Below are 22,529 nucleotides of genomic sequence, written 5' to 3'. Positions count from 1 at the left end.
CGCTAGTGTTGCTAGTTTTGTGCCTTGTTAGATTAGTTTTTTCTAGCGATGCATGTTTTCTATCAATCCCCTTTTAACTACTACTAAATCATTCTTTGAAATATCGAATTCTTTCATTTTTTTTTTCCCTTTCTTCTTGAACCCTTAATTTTTAGAAAACAGTCTAGGAAGGTCATTAATTTTATTAGAGAATACTCAATTCGGCGAGTATTTTTAGAAAACAGTCTAGGAAGACCATTAATTTTATTAGGGAATACTCAATTCGGCGAGTCGTAACTTTTCGATAAACTAACAAACCATACCCAAAATAATACTAAAACACTCAATTTGTGTCCTAATCAAACTCTCTGGCTCCTCTATGAAAACCCTCTATTAGGAGTCCTCAAAACCGATCAAAACATGATTGATTTTTACCCAAACTCTTAGCCAAAACCCTTTCCATTATACAGCCGCAAACCACTGCCCAAATCACCTAAATCCTCATATCTCTTTCATTCTTCCTTCGTCCTCAGGCTATATTGCAGGGATTCGACACTAGAGGTGTGTCATCTGTAAAGTTGCAAGTTACAGGTTTTGGGAAATTACAATTATACCCCTTAGGTTTGATTAATTCCAGTTTAACCCTTTATTTACAACCTTCTACTTTTGATATATTACACTATGACTTTCTTAAAATATCATCTATTCTTTAAAAAAAAAGAAAAGTAAACTCATTATCTTAATTGTACCCCTCCATCCACTTCTATGTCTCAAATAAAATAAATTTAAGATTGGAACGTCAAATCTCAAAAGAACTGGAGTCGCTCTGGACCACGACGACCACGGTCGTATATTTGAATGGCATACAGTAAATCCATGGAATTTTACCCATTTCTGGGAAGGGAAACAGAGCGTCGGCAGTTTGCAGTACTTTTCGCTGTCTGTATTCCAAATCTTTAATCTTATGGTATAGAAGGGAAATGATGAAATGTACCAGTACTAGTAGTTAGTGATAGCAGTAACAGTAGTAGTAGTAGGTGTCGCCATGTCGGATAAGCAGCAGAACAGAGGCTGCTTGTTCATGGAGTATATTCACGGTTGAACTTGGAGACCACCAACAACCCTCTCCCCCCCCCCCCTCCTTACCCTCCTTATCTCTCTCTTCTCTCTCTCTCTAACGACTCTTTTACCGTCCCTTCTTTGGCCATGGCGGTGGCGCACTTTGGCCGTGGGACGCGGAAGGTGGTGGTGGAGACGGCGAGTATGTGGTGGTTGTTGCTTTCTGTTGCGTTACTGTTGCCACTATGCTATGGCCAGAAAGCAAGCCTTTCTCGCCAGAAGCTTGAGATTCACAAGCACTTGAAGCGCCTGAACAAGCCTCCCGTTAAGTCCATCCAGGTTCCCTCTCTCTCTCTCTCTCTCTATATATATATATATATGTATTTATTGATTTGCATTGATGTTTGTTGCCAAAAACCAGAGCCCAGATGGAGATACAATCGACTGTGTCCATATCTCCCACCAGCCCGCTTTTGATCACCCTTTCCTCAAGAACCACAGCATTCAGGTCTCCCTCTTTTCTCCCCCTCCCCCTTCTCTCTATATGTATGTATATGTATTTATTTGCGTACTCTATGTGTTCGTTAAATTGTTTCGGTTGGGTATAGATGAGGCCAACCTACCGGCTAGAAGGCCTATTTGATGGGGAAAAGATGTCAAGTGCTCCCAAATCCAGTGAAGGAACGAAAAGGCCAATTACACAGCTATGGCATTTGAATGGTAGGTGCCCAGAAGGGACTGTTCCCATCAGAAGAACAAAGCGAGATGATCTTCTGAGAGCAAGCTCGGTCAAGAGGTATGGGAAGAAGCATCACAGAGCCATCCCCCAGCCAGCAAAATCTGCTGATCCCGACCTCCTCAATCAAAGCGGACATCAGGTAAAGAAAGCAGAGAGAGAGAGAGAGAGAGAGGAGCAAAAGGCAGGATCAAAAGGAATTCTTTTCTGTTGCCTTTCTTTCCTTTCTTCTTTCTTTTACTGTTAATGGTGCTTTCTTTTTCCATATTCTCTGTTGGATTTTGTCATTTATGAGTTCTTTGTTCTTGCTCTGTGATGTTTTGGGTTTTGTCATTTTGGAGTTCTTTTAGCATGCAATAGCTTATGTTGAAGGAGGCAAGTACTACGGAGCAAAGGCAACCATGAATGTTTGGGAACCCAAAATTCAGCAGTCCAATGAGTTCAGCTTGTCTCAGCTCTGGATCTTGGGAGGTTCTTTTGCTTCTGATCTCAACAGCATTGAAGCTGGTTGGCAGGTACTACTTTCATTTCAGCTTCATTAACAACACAACTATAGATTTCTTCTTACTTTTCATTTCACCTCTCTCTCTCTCTCTAAATCACAGGTTAGCCCAGACTTGTACGGAGATAGCAACACCAGACTTTTCACCTACTGGACTGTAAGTTTAAGTTCTAGATGTTAATTTCCACTGTTCTCTTCGGGTTAAAATCTTTCTTGTCTATATTGTCTTATGGGTCCATCTGATAAAATGGCAAATGACAGAGTGATGCTTATCAAGCCACAGGCTGCTACAACCTCCTCTGCTCTGGCTTTATTCAGATCAGCAACGACGTAGCCATGGGGGCTAGCATCTTCCCTCTTTCTTCTTATCGTGGTTCCCAGTATGATATCAGCATTCTTGTCTGGAAGGTAAAATTTTATACTTAAGCAAATGGACCTTGACCCACTTCTTTTGCCTTTCAAAGTTCCAAGAACTCATATATAAAATGTAGTACAACCAAATGTCCTTTACCCCTAATGTTTAGCTATAAATAAATAGATAGAAGGGTACAGAGAATCTATGGCACATGCTTTTATTTGTACAAGTTTCCTTCTTTCTATCTCTATATTATGTTTTTGTTTATTATCAAACCCATATTCTGTACAGGGAAGATGAGATCTTTGCAAAACTTTTTGCAAAGACATTATCACCATATTGCCAATTATTAGCCATTCTGATGGGTGTTTTTCTTTTGAATGTACGGTTATTAATGAGTTATATCGTTCTGTTTGAAAATTTTGTGTAGAATTTCTATTTGTATATCATTGCTCGTATTTTCAATGCTTTGGTGGGTGTTATAATTTGGTAGGACCCTAAAGAGGGGAACTGGTGGATGCAATTTGGGGAAGACTATGTGCTGGGTTACTGGCCGGGCTTCTTGTTTTCGTACCTTTCCGACAGTGCATCGATGATCGAGTGGGGCGGGGAGGTGGTGAACTCGGCGCCGGATGGGCAGCACACCACCACCCAAATGGGCAGTGGCCATTTCCCTGAAGAAGGCTTTGGTAAGGCCAGTTACTTCAGGAACATTCAGATTGTAGATGGGTCCAACAACCTGAGGGCTCCCAAAGACTTGGGCACTTTCACTGAAGAATCTGATTGCTATGATGTTCAAATAGGCAGGAGTGATGATTGGGGGAACTACTTTTACTATGGTGGCCCTGGAAGAAACCCTAATTGCCCATAACCAAACTGCAACCCCCCCCCACCCCCACCCAAAAAAAAAAAAAAAAAAAGAAAGAAGAAAAACCATCTCCCATCTTATCTGTGTAAACTTTTAACCCCTTTCGGTTGTTAGGTTAGGCTAGAACAGAGTATAGCAAGATGTGAATGTTCTTGGAAATTTGAGTATCTTTATTTGGCCCTCCATGAAGAAGCAGCTGTCAGCTTTCTGTGTAATTATTTGTGCCCCCTTTGGAGTAGTTAGATTGTGAATTGATGAATTGGATTCTTATGTTGGCAGTATCAAGTGTTGCTGTTCGTGGGACACGTAAAATGTGGCATGTATAAAGTCTAAAATTTCTCATGGATTGTCAAATTGTATTATTTAGTTAGCGATTTTGCGGGTAACATAACATTTGCCCGAAATGAGCAAATTGAGAGAGGGTTGTGGGCCCATTGGAGGGGTGGGATCCACACACCCAACACCCCCCTGTAGCCTGCGCGTAACATATCATTCCTCGACACAGCCTCAATTTGTTTCATATTTTATTCCTGCAGATTTACTAAGAAACATACTTGCAATTCTCTTGTACACAGTTTTTCTTAGCATTAAATTGCCAGATTCATTTCTCAAGCTGCAAAACATGGTGCAGCTTCTACTTCAAGCCAGGGGCTGCTACTACTTTAGTCCAGCTTCTTCTTATCCTGCTTCCCGGTATGATATCAGTAAACTAGTCCGGGAGGCAAAATACTGTATCCAAAACAACGGACCTTGACCACCACTTTTGTTTATTTATTTATTTTTTGGTTTTTTTTTTCAAAAGAAACATGTAGCCACTCTGTTGGGAGGAGCCGAAAGCTCAACCCTAATCAACTCCCTTTAAACTCAAATAGAAGCGACCTATTTCATACACAAAAGAATGGACAAAGAACCATAAACAAGCATAACACAAAAACACAATATCAACACAAGAGATTTACCGTGGTTCACCCGTTAAAGAGGGATACGTCCACGTTGAGCTCCGACAAAAGGAGTTCACTGCACTATAAGGGAAAAATATACAGTCACCGAGCCATCGATTACAAAACCAAAACAAAACAACTCTCTGATCTCACTGTACAAGAAAAATAATCCCTCAAAACATTTAACTCTGCCCCATAACCATAATCTAAGGTCAGAGGCTTACAACTTAGAAAATAGAACAAAACAGAAACATCAAAACTGAGAGAATGAGAACAAGAGAATAATCAGAACAAACCCTAGATGCAACGGATAATCGGAGGCCGTCTCTTAGATGATCCCGATGAGACTGTAGCTGATATAAAGGAGACTCAAGCAGTGGAGATCGAGTCGTATAAAGGAAATTGCAGAGTATCGACGATCGGGAGAGAGGTAAGCTAAAAGACAAGGATCAGCACGCCACATGAAATGGCAGGGAGGTTGTCGTTTTGGCCCTCCACCCAAGGTCCAAAACGCTGCCGTTTTGGGCAGCCATAGGGGTTGCCAAAAGACTTTCCAGCCCCTGCCAGAAACGATGCCATATTTGAAACTTCACTTACAACAATCTCCACCTTGAAGCTTCAAAATATTAAGGGACAATCCACTAAAAAGTGCAGTAAACTACAACCTATGCCATAATCACTCAGGATGTTTGGTCTTTCAACCAATTATGACATGCAGCAAGTCCAAACAGTATTTAAACTTGGCTGCAGTCACAATTTTTGTCCCCATATCAGCTGGGTTGTTTTCTGTTGGGACCTTTTGAATAATTACATTTTCTTTGGCTACTTGGTCCCTTACAAAATGAAACTTTACATCTACATGTTTGGTTCTCTCATAATATACAGGGTTCTTACATAAATGTATGGCACTCTGACTATCAGAAAATACTACAACCTTATCTTGCAACATATGAATTTCCTTTAACAAACCTTGGAGCCAGATGGCTTCTTTGAAGGCATCAGTGACAGCCACATATTCTGCCTCAGTGGAAGACAGTGCAACCAAAGGCTGCAACTGAGACTTCCAGCTGATGCAGTTCCCTCCTAGAGTAAAGAAGAAAGAAGTTGTAGATTTTTGAGAGTTCCTGTCACCAGCAAAGTCAGAGTCCACATATCCAACAAGATTAAAAACATCACAATTCTTTTTATAAATTAACCCAATATCAGCAGAGCCATTAATGTACCTTAACACATACTTTAAAGCTTCCCAATGAATTTTACCAGGGTTAGACATGAATCTACTATGTAGAGAAATTGAAAAAGCTAAATCAGGCCTGGTACTAATCATTGAGTACATTATGGTTCCAATAACATTAGTATATGGGATTTTTTCCATTTTAAGCATTTCAGAATCAGACATTGGATACTGTTTTTTAGATAAGATGAAGTGACCAGCCAATGGAACATTTACTGGTTTACAACTAGACATGCCAAACCTTTGAACAAATTTTAACAAATAATCATGTTGATGAATTTTTAGACAAGAATTATTCCTATCTCTTTCTATAATCATTTCTAAAATTCTTCTAGCAGGTTCTAGGTCTTTCATATCAAAGTTGGTATTTAACAGAGATTTTAACTCACAAATTTTAGACTTAGACTTGCTAATTAATAGAATGTCATCAACATACAGTAGCAAATAAACAGGAGTATCAGATAATATGAAGTAGAAACAATTATCATATTCAATTCTGTTAAAACCAATCCTAGTTACAAAATTGTCAAATTTTTTATACCATTGACGTGGAGATTGTTTTAACCCATACAAGGACTTTAACAAACAAACATGATCAGGATGTTTTTTGTTAACATAGCCTACTGGCTGATCCATATAAATTAATTCTTCTAAGTCCCCATGTAAGAAAGCAGTTTTAACATCCAGCTGTTCTAATTCTAAATTATACTGAACAACTATTGCAAGCATAATTCGAATAGTTTTAAATTTAACAACAAGAGAAAATATTTTAGTATAATCAATACCTTCCCTCTGGGTAAACCCTTTAGCTACTAATCTAGCTTTAAACCTTAAGGGATCAGAGGGTAACATACCTTCTTTTACTTTGAACAGTCACTTACATTTTATCAGCTTCTGCTTCTGAGGTCTTGGGACCAGTTCCCAAGTGTTGTTTGTCATCAAAGAGTTCATCTCTTCGTTCATAGCTTGCTGCCATTTCAAACAGTCATGGGAGTTGACAGCCTCCTCATAGGAGGTAGGCTCACTACTCCTCATCTCCAAACCTGCCACTAAGGCACAATAAACTAAATCTGAGTAAGAATAGCTTGTAGGAGACCTTATAGTCCTTCTACTTCTGTCTCTTGCCAGCTGGTAGTCCCTTAGGTTCTGGTGTGGAGAGTCATATTGCTCTTCCTCACCTTCAGGAGCTACAGATGGCTCCTCATGATCACTTTCATGATCAGAGGGTAAGTCAACTTCAGGGTTTGAAACATCTGAGGAGGAAGTAGCTGGCAGATCAGGAACATCTGCCGGCTGCTCCACCTTATTCTGGGTATTACCAATTATAAGGAAGTTATCTGGGGTGCTAGGTGTGGGATAGTCTTCCAAATTTTCTGATTTACAAGGGAAGATAGATTCATTAAATATAACATCTCTGCTAATTATTATCTTGACTCCACTTGAACTCCTATCCCACAATCTATATCCGTTTGTTCCATCTTGGTACCCCACAAAAACACATTTTATGGATCTACGATCCAATTTTCCCACTGATTGGTAAGCATATGTCTCACAACCAAAAACCTTAAGATAATTGAAATTTAATTTTCTGTCTGTTCATTTTTCTTCTGGACACTTTAAGTTCAAAACAGTGGAAGGGCTACAATTTATCAAGTGGGCAGCAGTGGAGAGAGCCTCTCCCCAAAAGGTTTTAGGTAGGCCAGCTATAAAAAGGAGGCATCTAACCTTTTCTAACAAGGTCCTGTTCATTCTCTCAGCCACCCCATTTTGTTGGGGTGTATTCCTCACGGTTTTATGCTTAACAATGCCATGTGAGTCACAAAACTCATCAAAGTCTCTATTACAGAACTCTAAGCCATTGTCAGTTCTTAGGGTTTTAACCATTTTGTCTGATTGGTTCTTTACTAAGGCTTTCCAAATTTTAAATTTGTCTAAAGTTTGATTCTTAGTTCTAAGAGAAAAAACCCAAACCTTTCTTGTAAAGTCATCCACAATGGATAGAAAATATCTGTTCCCACTGAGAGTAGGCTTTTGAGAGAGACCCCACAGATCAACATGCACATACTCTAAGCATACCTTCGCCAGGTGAGTTCCTGAATGGAAACTCATCCTATGTTGCTTGCTTAGGATACATGACTCACAAAAATTCAAAGGATCTGTAGGCACTAAACCAAGGTAACCTTGGTTTGATAGAGCCTTCAGACCTTTTTGGCTCATGTGACCAAGTCTCAAGTGCCAGAGATCTGTCTTATCAGATTTAGCCATGCATGCAATTGAAAAATTAACAGGGGGTAATGAATAACCATTTAAAACATATAGACCATGTTTTTTAGTACCAGTGAGAATTAGGTGTTTATTCTTAAAGACATCCATATTCCCTTTTTCTACTTTATAAGAATAACCTGATTCATCTAAGGTTCCAAGAGATATAAGATTTCTTTTTAACCCAGGCACATATCTAACATTTGTAAGAATCCTAATCTTGTTATCATACACTTTCAAAGATATATCACCCATGCCTTGAACACAAGAAGTTTGATTGTTACCCATATAAACAGTTCCTGTTTCTTTGTTACTAAAATTTTGAAACCACTCAATGTTTGGACACATGTGAAATGAACAACCCAAGTCCATTATCCATTCATTATCAACAGTTGAGCTAGAAACAATAAGAACTTCAGCTAGGTTATTGGAGCTGCTTGCAGCTACCGATGCCTCTCCCCCTCGTTTTTGTTTCTTTAGCAAGTCATAACAATATTTCTTTATGTGACCCTCTTTCCCACAATGGTAGCATTTCCATTTAGGCTTTTGCTTACCCTTTTTACCCTTACTCTTAAAACCTGAACCTATAGTTTGGTTACTGTTTCCTATGTTATTTCTCTTATCAGATTTACCTTTAACAAACAGATTGTTAGCTAGTTTCTTAGATGCATTTAATTCTAATTCTCTTGCCTTAATTCCTGAGATAACAAGGTCTAAGCTAGGCACAATACTAGTATACTGTAAAGCATGTTTAACCACATTGTATTCATCAGGTAGAGAATTTAAAAGGATCATAGCCTCACTGGTATCACCAAGGGCTTGATCAGTTCCTCTTAACAATAAACTAAGTTTGGTAAACTCATCTATGTTTTCATCCATAGATTTAGAAACATTCATCTTAAAGTTAAATAGCATACCCTTTAAATAAACTAAATTTGGAGCAGATAAAACAGAGTATAATGAATCTAGTTTATTCCACAGTTCAAGAGGGGTATTCATGCCATCTACTTTACGTATAACACTATCACCAAGATGCAAAAAAATAAGATTGAATGCTTCTTCCCTTACCTCATCAGCTTTTGAGAGTTGTTCTGCTGTCCATTTCTCTTCGTTGGATTCAAGTGCAATAAGCACTTTATGATGAGAGAGCAGGACTCTCATCTTTTTCTTCCAACTACCGAAATCACTTTTACCATCGAATGTACCGATTTCAAATCGGGTTGATGTCATCTTCGCTTTGCACGAAGGTACCTTAGGAAACCCTAGACATTGACCAGACTCACTCAGCAAAAATAATAGACCGACGAGAGACTTACAGTAAACCCTAGGAATCCAATAAAGACAACACCACACCAGTAAACCCTAACTGAGACAAACCTTAGTCGAAGGTACTGCGAGTATAAAAGGCTCTGATACCATTGTTGGGAGGAGCCGAAAGCTCAATCCTAATCAACCCCCTTTAAACTCAAATAGAAGCGGCCTATTTCATACACAAAAGAATGGACAAAGAACCATAAACAAGCATAACACAAAAACACAATATCAACACAAGAGATTTACCGTGGTTCACCCGTTAAAGAGGGCTACGTCCACATTGAGCTCCGATAAAGAGAGTTCACTGCACTATAAGGGAAAAATTTACAATCACCGAGCCACCAATTATAAAACCAAAACAAAACAACTCTCTGATCTCACTGTACAAGAAAAATAATCCCTCAGAACATTTAACTCCGCCCCATAACCACAATCTAAGGTTAGAGGCTTACAACTTAGAGAATAGAACAAAACAGAAACATCAAAACTGAGAGAATGAGAACAAGAGAATAATCAGAACAAACCCTAGATGCAGCGGATAATCGGAGGCCATCTCTTAGATGATCCCGAGGAGACTGTAGTTGATATAAAGGAGACTCAAACAGTGGAGATCGAGTCGTATAAAAGAAATTGCAGAGCATCGACGATCGGGAGAGAGGCAAACTAAAAGACAAGAATCAACATGCCAAATGAAACGGCAGGGAGGTTGCCGTTTTGGCCCTCCACCCAGGGCCCAAAACGCTGTTGTTTTGGGTAGCCATAGGGGTTGCCAAAAGATCCTCCAGCCCCTGCCAGAAATGATGCCGTATTTGAAGCTTCACTTACAACACACTCCTCTTCTAAGAATTAGGATTACTTATACAAACAACTTTAATGCTCCATAAACCTCTTCAAACTCTAATATTAGTCTGGTTATTAAGCAGATAATTTTAAATTGAACACTGATAGTTGATATGAAAAGGTGGATCAACTAGTTGAGCTTAGTGGGTGAAATGTCCACTCTACCCTTATTAGGTGAAATACTCGGTTGTTGGTTAATTTTATTCTTTTGTATTAGATAGACAAATTATTTTTTTTTTAATGAAGATAGATCATTAAAATTGGCATGTTACTTTTTGTTTTCTATCATAAGTGTATTTTATCTTTTTAATAGAGGAATATAAAATCCAAGTCATTTTACATGAAATTTTTATAAAAAAGTTATATTGGTATGACATTAATTATTAACTTTGATGTGGTCAAAATATGATTAAATTCTGTATAAAGTATTATTTGTTTTGATTCAAAAACACATAAAAGTACAGTTATATAATTTGCTTCGGTAATTAATTAAGAACAGAAGCAATATTTAGACAACCGAAGCCCATATTCTATAACATGGTGTGAAGTTGGGGAGGGAGAGGTGGCCAAAAGCGGTCACCTTTGGCTGCATGAATCTGCTTTCGTGCTCAAACCGCCATTTACAGGCCGTGAATTCTTGTAAAGTGAGATTACTGCACGTTTTATTTTTACTTTTACTTTCTTTTCAATTAAATACATAATAAACATTAAGCATACATCTTAATATTTTCATTCAAGGAAAAGATTAGGCAGATTCATTTCGCAAAAAAACACTTCATGAAACATAGTATTCTCACCAGACATGTGAAAATACATTTATTCCACACAAAAAGTTCGAAGGCATAATCTACACTCCAAGGAAAGAGGAAACTGCGCTCGAGTAGATCAAAGTTTATTACAAGATCGATGAAAGCTGCCTCCAATTTACAGAAAAAGAAAGCTGCCTTCATCACAGACATCGTCCAGGTCCAGCTAGCTGCTGCAAGTTCACTTGATCCTGCAAGGCAAACGACACAAGTAAAAATTGTTAAAAATGTGAGATTATGGCTTGATACGTTTGGATTTACAAGAACATAAACTAGAAACAGCAGTAGCATGAAGGAGCAAGTTGAACTACGTGGAGCAATCGACACTAGGGTCAATGGTGTAGCCCAAGTTGATTCCACAGTTCCCAGGAAGCGCCTTGGCAAGTGCAAGATTTATATTCACGTTCTTGGATGCAGTCTTGATGCAGTTACAAGCAGCCTGCCTATCGGCAGTGGTGGCTGCAGCAGATGCCAGAGCTCGGACCCCATTGCAACAATCAGCTGGCGGCTTCCCACTGCCGCTCCCCTGCAGGTAGGTCACACAAGGCTGCAGGTCTGTTATCACAACATTGCAAGTAATGGCTGCCATTGAAGTTGTGGCAAGCAAGAGAACAAGTAATGGAATAAACATGAAAGCTGCTTTGCTTGTGGAAAACTTCATGGTGGAGAGGAGAAAGGCCTGCCTGGATTAACTTGAGCTGCTCATGGTGTGGCAGTGGATTTATAGCAGAGCTGTGAGGATAGCTCAAAACTGCAAGAAAACGAGTGAAAATTTTTATTGGAAGAAGTCATTTTTAACCTAAGTCATTGAGTACAAGAAAGAGTGATATGTGTTCTCATGGGAGGTTTTCTTGATCCATGCATGCTGGGAAAGTCAAAATTTGGTAGGATTTGATGAATAAATTGTGGATGGAATACTTAAGATAACATGGTTGTGGAAAATATATAGAATCAAGTAGCTAATGCTAATGTTTTCTAATCAGTTTCAATTAGAATTATAATAAGCAGTCAGTTCGTGCATGATAGTAGGCACACTGAAATTTGTGTGTGGATTCACCCTTAGTGAGATTTGAACCCCTGGTCACGGAGGCCATTTACCCAGGCCAACCCATGGAGGTACAGTCAGTTTTAATTGTTTGAGTTTGAATTTAAAACTTCAACAAGTTTCCAAAAAAAATAAATAATAATAAACAAAATAAAACTTGGATGGTTCATCTTTTGAGATGATTCCAGATATTCTAATTAACTCAATCACACAAGTAGGCTAAGATGAAGTTTTAAATGCTTGCTAATTAAGTTCATGATCCTGCTGTAGGCCATTCAATTCTGTGTGAAGAAATTCATTAGTTGGGCAAATTATGTGAAGAAATTGAAACTGATTCATAATATCTTGACGTTAAATCTTTGTGAAACTAAATTGACTTGGCAAAAGCATTATTAATATAAGAATGCAGCATTTGAGAAGAAAACCACTTGGCACCATATGAAGCGAGCAGTGGCTTAATTGCAAAGACAGCAACCTGGGGCATATTTCTACCACAGGCCCCGCAAATGGACATCTCAACCATTTAGAGTTGTAGTTAATTAATAATGTAATAGATCTAAGAAAAAGGAGTTGTCATCCTCACCTTTCTTAGATGTTCTGCATTAATATCTATAGTTACATATATAGAATGTTAAAAAAGGTTATTATTTCTAGCTTGAGCTGAGAAGAGGTCAAGGAGAGTTGATCTAAATCTTAGGGTGCATTTGATTATAAACATGGAATTTATATGCTAGTATTAAATTTCAGGAAAAATATTAATTGAAGGTATTTGATTGATTTAATTTTTTATCTAGAAATTATTATATTTTTTTAACTTTTAATGTTTAATTGTCATTTTCTATGAAAATAATCATATACACACGTGTAGATAATCAATAAATACACAAATCAATAATCAATTACATAAAATAATCAAATATATATATATTTAAAAAATAAATCAAATATACATACACAAAATATTCAAAAAATAAATCAAATATACACACACACCTAACAAGAGGGATGAAGGAGTTGCCATCACTAGCCGCCACTGCCATCGCTGGCCACCACTGTCGCCATCACTGTTCACCCCTCGGCCACTCAGCTCTCACTTGTTGCCTCTCTCTCGCTCTCTCTATCGCTACCTCTCGTTCGCTTGCCCTCTCTCTCGCTCAATCCACATTGCCTCTAGTTTGCTCGTTGGCCGCTCTCTCGCTGCAAATTTGCTTTCAGATCTTGGGGGAAGTCAAACATCAGAACAATAGGATGAAGGAGGGTCGGGAGTGAGAGTGCAATTGCCTAGAAAACAATCTCTCTCCCCCCCCCCCCCCAATGGAAATTTCTTTCCTAGCAAAAGTGAAAAAAGAATATCACATAACCACAATTTGAAAAATATTTTTCATGAAAAATTTGATCAATCAAATATCTCAAATGTTGGAATTTAGATGGAAAATGACAATTTTTCATTAAATATATAGCCAATCAAACGGCTTATTTCTTTGTTAAATCTCTTTCACAAGACAAACTTATGTGCTTATGATACCAGCAAGTATTTGATGTGTCAGCTTCTAGAGAGACTATTAAAAACTAAATAATAAATAAATAAATAAAAGCAGATAAAAATAAAAAACAAAAATCAAGGAGCATATATGAGGTCTAAGAATAGGAGTGGCAACAAGGCAGTGGGCGACCAGGCTCGTGCCTTGTTAGGGTAAAATCGCATCCTCACATGCAACATGGAACGAGGATCATACAGTTTTTTTTTTTTAAGTCAATACTTTTTATCAAGCTGAAAGTTAACACCAATACTCTAAATTACGTTGTTTTGATATCCATATCTACAACCAAAGACAATGAACAAAAATGGAGGCAGATCTAGGGATTGATAGTTGAATAGCAGGCAGGGAAGAAAAATGAGATGAAGCTTGAAAGTCAGTTGATGACTTGGGAAGAAAATGGGTATTAATAACGCTACAGAGAAGACACACAACATCAGTTGGCGGGTTAGAGAGAAAAAAGGGGAAGGAGATAAGGTTGAGACGGTAAAAAAGTGTGAGAATTCTGAGAGCAGCTGGATGAAAAGAAATGGCAACAAAAGTGTGATCCAGAGGGGGGGTTAAGATGAGTGAGACTCTCAGACTACAAAAGAGAGGACTGAGTTGTGATTGGTGAGCGACCATACTAAATGATCTCAGATCCATAGACAGAGGAAAGAACTGAGAAAGTGAGTACTTGACCAAGAGGAGAAATCGGACCCAAATGAAGCCCTAACAACTTATGCACTATCCAGGGTGGGATGTGGTGGGCTTCAAGGTGTAGCAGGTTTCGGCCAGGGTGTGCATATACCAATCTCGCCCTGTTCTCTCTCTACTAGAAGGATTCGGGGAGTCAATAATACAGACATGGCAATGGTATGAAAAAGATATGTACGCAGTAATACAGACATGGCATAAAAACGAAAAAATAGGCAACACATGCCTCAGGGCATAGCCCGGTGATCATGGCGAACATGAAAAAAGCTTTCCGTTCTCATGCACGTTTGCGGTGTCCCTGTGTTTGAATCCTGACTGTTGCAGTTCCTGATTTAATCCCCCACCGTACTAAGGAGCCGATTGGTGAGGGTGCCCGTAATAGAACGTCGTCCAAAAAAAATAAAAGGCAATATATTAAGTTATAATTGAACATAATAACATAAAAACACTAAAATTTTTGAAAAAGTGCCATTAGTCAATATGGGGATACCATTCAATATGAAACACTAATCCAATATAAAGATGCAACTAATACAATATAATTATAATCAATTCTTCTGCATATGGAGTGCCTCCTGAAGGCACCCTTTAGGGTGTCTTTATATAATTTTATATTTGTTTACATATAAAAAGTATAACTACCACTCAGCATATACATACATAAATATATATGTAAAGCACTAGTTTGTTGGAGTAGCAAATTTTTATGTTTTTAATATGACCTAAAAATTTACCATATTTATGGATTTTACTTTCGAAATAGGTTCTAAATTATGTTCAAAATTAATTTGTACCGACAATTAAGTCTATTATATGTTCAATTAAATGAAAATGTACGTCCATCACATTTCTTAGACACCTCCAAAAATAAAAAGTAATAATAAAAAATAAGGAGGACAAGTCATTTGCCATGTTTGACATATATTTTGGAATGTCTGATGAGTATCTGTGTTCGATATGTGGTAGACATATTTATAACACCCAAAATGAAGTATCTGTGCTTCCTAGTATGAACTATGGCAAGTTAGACTAACTGCTTCATGGTGGAAGATTTTGTACCTGACTGAACCATGCAGCCGATTGAGTGGCTTTACACCTGAATCAGCGAATAATGCAGCTTGTAGAGTTGCAGAGATATTTCCTGCAGCTTGTATGGAATTAGGTGTCTTCTGCAGCCTTTTATGATCTTTTATCTACTGTATATTCTTCCCTCAGCTGGTAGCTGGTTTTTCTGGATTCTGAAACAAAAAAGGGATTTGGTAATTATTGTCACACTATAATGAAAACAGTTAGCCGACCAAATTACTTAATTTTGCCACTGAATTTGCAGGTAAGCATGAGCTTGGCAGCAGAAGGGATATGGATATGCTTGACCATCAGCTCTACTGACATACCCTTAGTGGTTGAGAGCGAGCTTTAAAAGACGAAAAAAATGAGTTACTACATCATGAAACTAACAAGAGTGTAAGGATACACATGAATATGAAAAATAACTAAGCCGAGCTGTGAGTAGTACAAATACAAGCATCTCAAATAGAAATGCAGACTAAAGTGAGGCAATATGCCTTGTTAGTCTTGGTCAGCTCACTGCAGAAGGAATGCAAAATGTAACAACAGTACATTCAGTAACAGGTCTCAAAAGAGAAGATGAGAAAAAGAAGCCAAGAAAACTATCACTTTATTCTTTATATCAATCTCAACAAACTTTGGTTTCCTTTATGCACACTCTTTATACATAACACATGCTATAACCTAAATAGGAAAAGTATTACTGTAATCCCAAATTGAAAACTTTGGAGATAACTGTTGTTATGTTTTAAAGTAATTTTGATGATGAAAAACTTGATGATTTTAAAATTTGAAAATGATATAGTTGATATATGTTTGAAATTTCCAAATGAAAAATTCATGGGAAAAAGGTGCCATTTTTCTTCTAAAAACTTATCAAGCCATACAAAATTTTAATTGAGGCACATTCTATAAAAAATATCTTTATCTCTTGAGGAATGTTTTGTGAGTGTGTGTTGAAATCTTGTCAAGTTTATTCCTCAAATCACACACTGCTTTTAAAAGAACAAGTAAAAAATGTCGATTTTTTTCATGCCTTTGTTTTATAAGTCTTTGTGAAATCAAAATTTGTCGACTTTCTAAATAACAAAGTTGACTTCTTTTGTTCTTTGAGAAAAATCAATTGATAGTTTTAACAATCTGTCGACAAGCAAAATTCATGCTCTCGGTTCAAGTTATTTTAGTTCAAAAATGGTCGACAGTGACTATAACATATCGACATTTCTTTAGAACAATTGACCTTATGCCTAAAACAATCGACATTTTGTTTATCTAAGTCGACTTCTTTTTAAAATGTCAAAAAATCTTCTTGAAAATTCAAATGTTTCGAAAGAAATAGTTGAGCGATTTTATGCATCTGTCGACAGTTTCTATTCTGACATCATTAAAGCGATTAGTTTTCAGGCATTTAATGCAGAACAATGGTCATTTATTTCAATTTTCTTACCTAGTTAATCAAAAAACTATAAATAAAGCATGAAGGAGCTTGTGAGAGAGCTAATGAAGAAGTGCAAGTGCTCAAGCTAATCTTTAACCTTACATCTCTCATTAAGTTTTCATTTTTCACATTCAAAGTCAAAGTATATTTCTTGTAACATTTATTGTAGCATTTGATTCCTATATTTGAGCTTCATTGTAACTAAGCGAGTTATCTCTTAAATTCTCATTAATTATAAAATTTACTGTGTATTGCCTAGTTTATGAGCTAAAGTAGGGGCGGATTTAGAAATTTATGTAAGAAGACGCTAAAATTTTTTTTAAGGTATAAAATTACACATCATAAATTTTGGGGTAGGTTAAAAATTTTTTTGGCTGAATTATTAGTAAAATTTATTATTTTTTATATTAAAAAATTAATTTTTTATATTAAAAAATATTTTTAATTGTGAGTTGCCCTGGGTTGAATCCCAGGGCAGCTCATGCCTGCATCCTCCCCTGAGTTAAAGGGTCTACCAAGTGTTAGTAGGAGGATTTGTATCCACTTATGTGATTGCTAGAGGGCATATTTGAGCTCAAGTAAGAGGTGTTAGTGGATTTAAAAATTTTTAGTAAAGAGTTAAGATAATAAATTAGATTAGTTGAATTAGACCACTATAAATCTCTTGCGATATTCGCTTTATTCTTGCTTTAAATGCTTTGCAAACTCCAATTTGCACTCATTGTTTCATAGCACTTTTTTCTCATTTCAAGCAAAAAATTTCAAAACTTACAAGTAATTTTATAACACCCAATTCATCCCCTAACAATAACAATACAAACAACCCCAAAGACGTGTAATTGCTTGTAATATGAAAAACATAATAATTTTATTTCAGCATAATCCAAGAAACAAACCAACCACTCTTGATGTCTTTCATTTTTCAATTCATGAAGGATATACGAAAGCAATTATATAGGAACAAAGAATAAATAGCTAAAATGGATTAATTAGCTGTAATTACACATGCCATGGTTTCTCACACACCAAAGTGGTTGAATGGGTTCAGCTCCAACTCCCCTCGCAAACATCCTATGCCTCCACTCATTTAAACGATCTGTAGCCTCTGCATACCTTTTCATGCCTGTTGCGTCGCGGTTCCCTGACCATAATGACTCTGCCATGGCTGAGGCTCTTGGCCATATCCTAGCATCCAGAACCGTTGGGTCAGCTTGCTCAGACCACAGTGCCACCTCCCCGCCTAAAACCAAACTGGCTTCCTCTTTGCTCAAACCATATGTTATATCATAGTTATATATGGTCTGCCATGTCTTAAAAGGCCCACACCATGATCCACCATCACCTTGGTCAGTGCCTGGCGGCTGATTATACAAACTGTTATTCCCCACGAAATCTCCATGTCCACAATCCAGATAATAGAAGTCTGCTGATGAAACAATGGCTCGGTACCCAGAGGAAACTATTTTCTTAGTGTTATTTGGGCCGTTGTTCCAGGTCTGTAGAATGGTATTACGAGGAGGAAGAATGGAGGGATTCACATTAATTTCGGAATCCAATAAAACATCTTCCCAGTAGACCACTGTGCGATTTAGGGAAACAATATAAGGTAAGGTAGAGTTAACAAACATTTCAAGAAGTTGACTGAGGGTTCCATTGTCTGCTAGGAAAGTTTGAATGGATGGATCAGCTTTCCAGCAACCTGGAATGATCTCATCGGCCCCTGAATGGTAGAATGGTTCCGGGAACATGGTTGAAACATCACGAATGACATTTTTTACGACTTCATAGGTTTTGGGGTTTAAGGGGTTGAGATGACCAGTTCCTGGTTCAGATGCAAGCCGGTCAGACCACTGGGATCCAGCAGGCCACCAAAACATATTTGCACATGCCACAATCTCTGGGTAGGCTTCAGCCCATGATCCTGTATGTCCTGCAAAACACAAATTAACCAATTTTAGTGCTGCAACTCACATGAATGAGAGGGGACAAGCTACTGTAGCTTACTATGTTAAATTACTCATTCATATCCATTGCTAATTAAGATATGATTATATGTTGTATTCGAACTGTATATCGATTCCATTCAAACCTTGTATTCAAGCTCCAATATGACATATCTATTAAATATGAGTTTTTAACTTTTAAGTTGTTTTACAAATGCTTATATTTACTAATATTATAATATATTGAAAGATCTGAAGATCAAATAACAGAAAGGATAAAATGTCAATTTAGCACATGAATTTTTTGCCATTTGTCACTTTAGTCCATGAACTTTTTTTTGAGCTCAAATACACCCATCTACTTCACGAATTGATCCAATTTGACCCTATGACTAAACTGGAAAAAAAAATCATAAAGTATAGGGGTGTATTGAGCCCAGAAAAAAAGTTTAGGAGTTAAAGTGACAGATGATGAAAAATATTACCCAAACTCAATTCAAATCTGATTATAAATCTAGTAAACACTCTGGAAATAAATTTATTAGCTCCAACATGATGAGAATCCATTGACATGCCTAGTTTGGATGCACCAAATGATCTAACATAATCTTGAAATTTGACTTTCTTTTTAACATGGGATGGCAATGGAGATGGTATGGATACAGACCCTTCCCCTAATCCCTATTTCTGCATCTCCATCCCTATCCCCTTGTCCCATACTTGTATCCTTTAGGATATTTTATTTAACCACTCATCTCCATACTTGCAGGGTATAATGGGTACCCATATACCCGATATATTTAATTCTAATAAATTCATATTTATAGTTTATCTATCTAAATCGTTTGATAACAAAGGAAGATATCATTAACAGAAGCGAAAAACTAAAAGAAAAAAACTACCAAGATTTTCAAAAGTAAAAAAGGAATATATATGACATTGCCGAAGTAAAGGCCTAATTTGCCCCTTGAACTTTTCATCATTTGTCAATTTAACCCTTGAACCCTTTTTGCTCAAATACACCCCACTACTTTACGAATTAGTCCCTTTTGACCATATGACTAATGGTATGTTAACGGTTTGTTAGTTATAGGGTCAAAGCGGACCAATTCACAAAGTAGAGGGATGTAGTTGAAGAAAAAAAAAAGTTTAAGGGAAAAAGTGACAAACGATGAAAAGTTTAGGGGCCAAATTGAGCTCTTATCCTAACAAAAATAATAGTTAAATATCATACCATAAAAACTAACTTTTTCAAATTCATTCCTTTTTACTCGGTGAAGGGTAAGGCTGAAAGTCTAAAGGACACCATGTGTTTTGCGGGATCTAGCCCAACCATGAGGTTAGGAATACTATGGCTAGCAACACTGTTTAAAATTCAGAAGATCAAGTATGAATGATCCACGAGTCAAATGAAATCCTATTAAGTTTATTTATGTGATAATACCATTAGCCTTTTGACACTAAAATCCGGATTCCAGATTACCATGACAAGACCGTAATGCAATTAAATGGAAGAGAAATTAAAATTGACTCAGTGTAAAAAGTCTCGTAACTGAAACCCTTTAACATACAACTAATCTACTGCCCAGCGGCAGAGGTGTGTTAAATTCAAGCAACGGGGAATTGATATGTTGCCCGCGTCGGGCAACACATAAGGTTGCCCGACGCGGGCCCCACCCCCACCCCAACACATGTAAGATAACGTTCGTGGTAGACGAAAGACTGCAAGAACGGCTTATAACAAACCTGGCATATCGATCTCGGGCAAAACCCGAACCCCGTGTTCCAACCCGAACTCCACAATCCTCTTCACATCCTCCGGCGAGTACTGCATTTCCGCGCCGTACGACCCCTTCGCCGCCAAATCCGGCTCCGACGGCATCACCAGAGGGAACGAATGCGAGTCCGTGATGTGCCAGTGGAACACATTCAGCTTGTTCCCACTCATCGCCCCAATCGTCCTCTCAATATCGCCCACTCCATAGTAATTCCTCGACGTGTCCAGCATCACTCCCCTGTGCGGGAACATCGGCGCGTCCGCAACGAACACCCCGGCCGCGATCCGGGTCGGGTCGCCCCACGCCAGCTGCGAGAAAGTCTCGAGCCCTCTCATGGCGCCCCACGCCGTCTCCGCAGCGAGAGTGGCGGCGGAGGATCCGGAACCCCCGGCTGGAATCGCGAGCGTGTAGGACTCGTTGACGCCGTTGTGGAGCGGCGCGGCGACATCGTTGATGACTATGATCAGGCTCTTCAGCGACGGGCATGCGGTGAGGTTGACGGCGGGTGCCACCAGGGGGCGGTGGTGCTCCGTCAGGACCTGGAGGCGGTAGCGCCCCACGGCGGCGGAGAGGTAGCGGTGGGCGGGGTGCGAGACGGTGAAATTGGGGGAGAGGAGGATGGCGTGGGGGAGAGGCCAGGAGAAGGAAGTTGGTTTGGGCCAGACGTTGACTGGGGAGTGGGTGGCCGAGGAAACGAACAGTGGACAGAGAAGGAAGAGAGAGAGAAAAAATATGGAAGTGGAGGCCATGGCCGTGGATTGCTGGGTGAGGCTGAGGGCTTATTGGAGCTACTGTAACCTCTTTATAAGCTTGCTTCCATCTCTTGTTTGATTCCGATTGGACCTTTACGTTTGATTTTTCTGCCTTGTCGTACACTTGGGGTTTAATTTTGGAAAGTAAAAATAAAAATGCATCTTTTTTGAAGTTAATTCGAATAAGATCTGATTCATCCTTGAGCACTATAATTTTAAGAATAATAATAATTGAATCAGTATTTATCATTGTATATTTGACGGCGATGCAAAATGTCCGACTTGGGACCGAACAAATGTCGATGAGACTGATGCAAAGTTGAAGGAAGTGGAAAACGACACCGCGGATACCACGGTCATTTCTTTGGGGTCCCCTTAACCTTGTTTGATCGTGAATCTTCATGCTACATCCGGCAGGCTAACACCTTCGTCACTTCAAAGATACCAGCTTAGTTGGAGTCCAGTTTCAAGTAGTGTGCTTGGTATGATTTGATCGGTCTGAATCATTTTTAGAAAGTTAAATTGTTGGTGTAGTTTTTTGACCAAATCAGACCGATCTGATTTGAGTGTGCCCAAATTACATAACATTTACAGTCTGATTTGATGTGATTTATCGTAATTTAAATTTATATTATTATAACTTGTTAGAATTTATAATCTATTATAAAAATATTAGATAGAATAATTATATATTATTATAAATAATTATAATCCGACAATTATAACCTGTTAGATAGAATAATTATATATTATTATAAAAATATAAGGTAATTTTTATAATAATAAAGATTGCGCGGGACTGTTGGGGTAATTTTTATAATAATATTTTTTTATATTGTTTTGAGCTATTCGATTTAAAATCAAAGTGCCAACTGTACAAAGGTTTGCGATCTGTACACCTTCCAAACTATTTTGGATTGCAAAAAAAAAAAAATTAACTGATTCAATTTAAATTGGTTCGATTTGGTCGATTTTTGTGTAGCATCAATTTTTGTGAACACCTCTCGTTTCAAGAAATAATTGGGGCTCTTGAGGTGACGATGAGGTTGAGGATTGTGTTTCTAATCACATTTATTCATATAGTTACTTATCATGTTTTAAGTTCATTTTAAAGATAAAAAAGAGATTGAGGAAGTTGTTATCAATGGTCCATTCAAAGTTAGTTAGTGTAAATTCCCCAATATATTATATATATATATATACTTTTTGTTTTTAATAGTCTCTTATTTTTTTATAAGAAGATTAAGGATACCCGATTTGTTTTTATCACTGAAGGCAGGAGTGTCGGGGCATGTTTGGAAACACATTGCCGGCCGGCCAGTGTTGCATCCGAGTATAATAATATATATTATAGACTAAGGGCACAAGGACTTGA

At 37.9% G+C, this 22,529-nt stretch overlaps 4 protein-coding genes across 4 annotated transcripts; 1 reads left to right on the top strand and 3 right to left on the bottom strand.

Moving 5' to 3' along the window:
* Nucleotides 1-788: 788 nt before the first annotated feature.
* LOC127802885 (uncharacterized) lies at nucleotides 789-3,846 on the top strand. The gene is made up of 7 exons (XM_052338964.1): nucleotides 789-1,377; nucleotides 1,460-1,546; nucleotides 1,647-1,916; nucleotides 2,125-2,289; nucleotides 2,380-2,433; nucleotides 2,538-2,684; nucleotides 3,125-3,846. The coding sequence occupies exons 1-7, from the start codon at nucleotides 1,186-1,188 to the stop codon at nucleotides 3,500-3,502; spliced, it is 1,293 nt and encodes a 430-aa protein (XP_052194924.1). The 5' UTR covers nucleotides 789-1,185; the 3' UTR covers nucleotides 3,503-3,846.
* A 1,291-nt stretch (nucleotides 3,847-5,137) lies between these two features.
* LOC127801590 (secreted RxLR effector protein 161-like) lies at nucleotides 5,138-5,839 on the bottom strand. The gene has a single exon (XM_052336837.1). The coding sequence runs from the start codon at nucleotides 5,837-5,839 to the stop codon at nucleotides 5,138-5,140; it is 702 nt and encodes a 233-aa protein (XP_052192797.1).
* A 4,977-nt stretch (nucleotides 5,840-10,816) lies between these two features.
* On the bottom strand, nucleotides 10,817-11,606 carry LOC127802357 (non-specific lipid-transfer protein 1-like). The gene is made up of 2 exons (XM_052338114.1): nucleotides 11,208-11,606; nucleotides 10,817-11,087 (listed from the first exon to the last, which is right to left on the bottom strand). Exons 1-2 carry the CDS (start codon nucleotides 11,555-11,557, stop codon nucleotides 11,078-11,080), a joined length of 360 nt encoding a protein of 119 aa, XP_052194074.1. The 5' UTR covers nucleotides 11,558-11,606; the 3' UTR covers nucleotides 10,817-11,077.
* Nucleotides 11,607-17,526: 5,920 nt separating this feature from the next.
* Nucleotides 17,527-21,227, bottom strand: LOC127801165 (beta-hexosaminidase 2). Its single transcript, XM_052336053.1, has 2 exons — nucleotides 20,371-21,227; nucleotides 17,527-18,611 (listed from the first exon to the last, which is right to left on the bottom strand). The coding sequence occupies exons 1-2, from the start codon at nucleotides 21,149-21,151 to the stop codon at nucleotides 17,671-17,673; spliced, it is 1,722 nt and encodes a 573-aa protein (XP_052192013.1). The 5' UTR covers nucleotides 21,152-21,227; the 3' UTR covers nucleotides 17,527-17,670.
* Between the last annotated feature and the right edge of the window lie 1,302 nt (nucleotides 21,228-22,529).

Source organism: Diospyros lotus, chromosome 5, assembly GCF_014633365.1.
Source record: "Diospyros lotus cultivar Yz01 chromosome 5, ASM1463336v1, whole genome shotgun sequence".
Classification (NCBI taxonomy): Eukaryota; Viridiplantae; Streptophyta; class Magnoliopsida; order Ericales; family Ebenaceae; genus Diospyros; species Diospyros lotus.
Note: the sequence above shows the minus strand (reverse complement) of the source record. Positions and strands in the feature narration are given on the sequence as shown.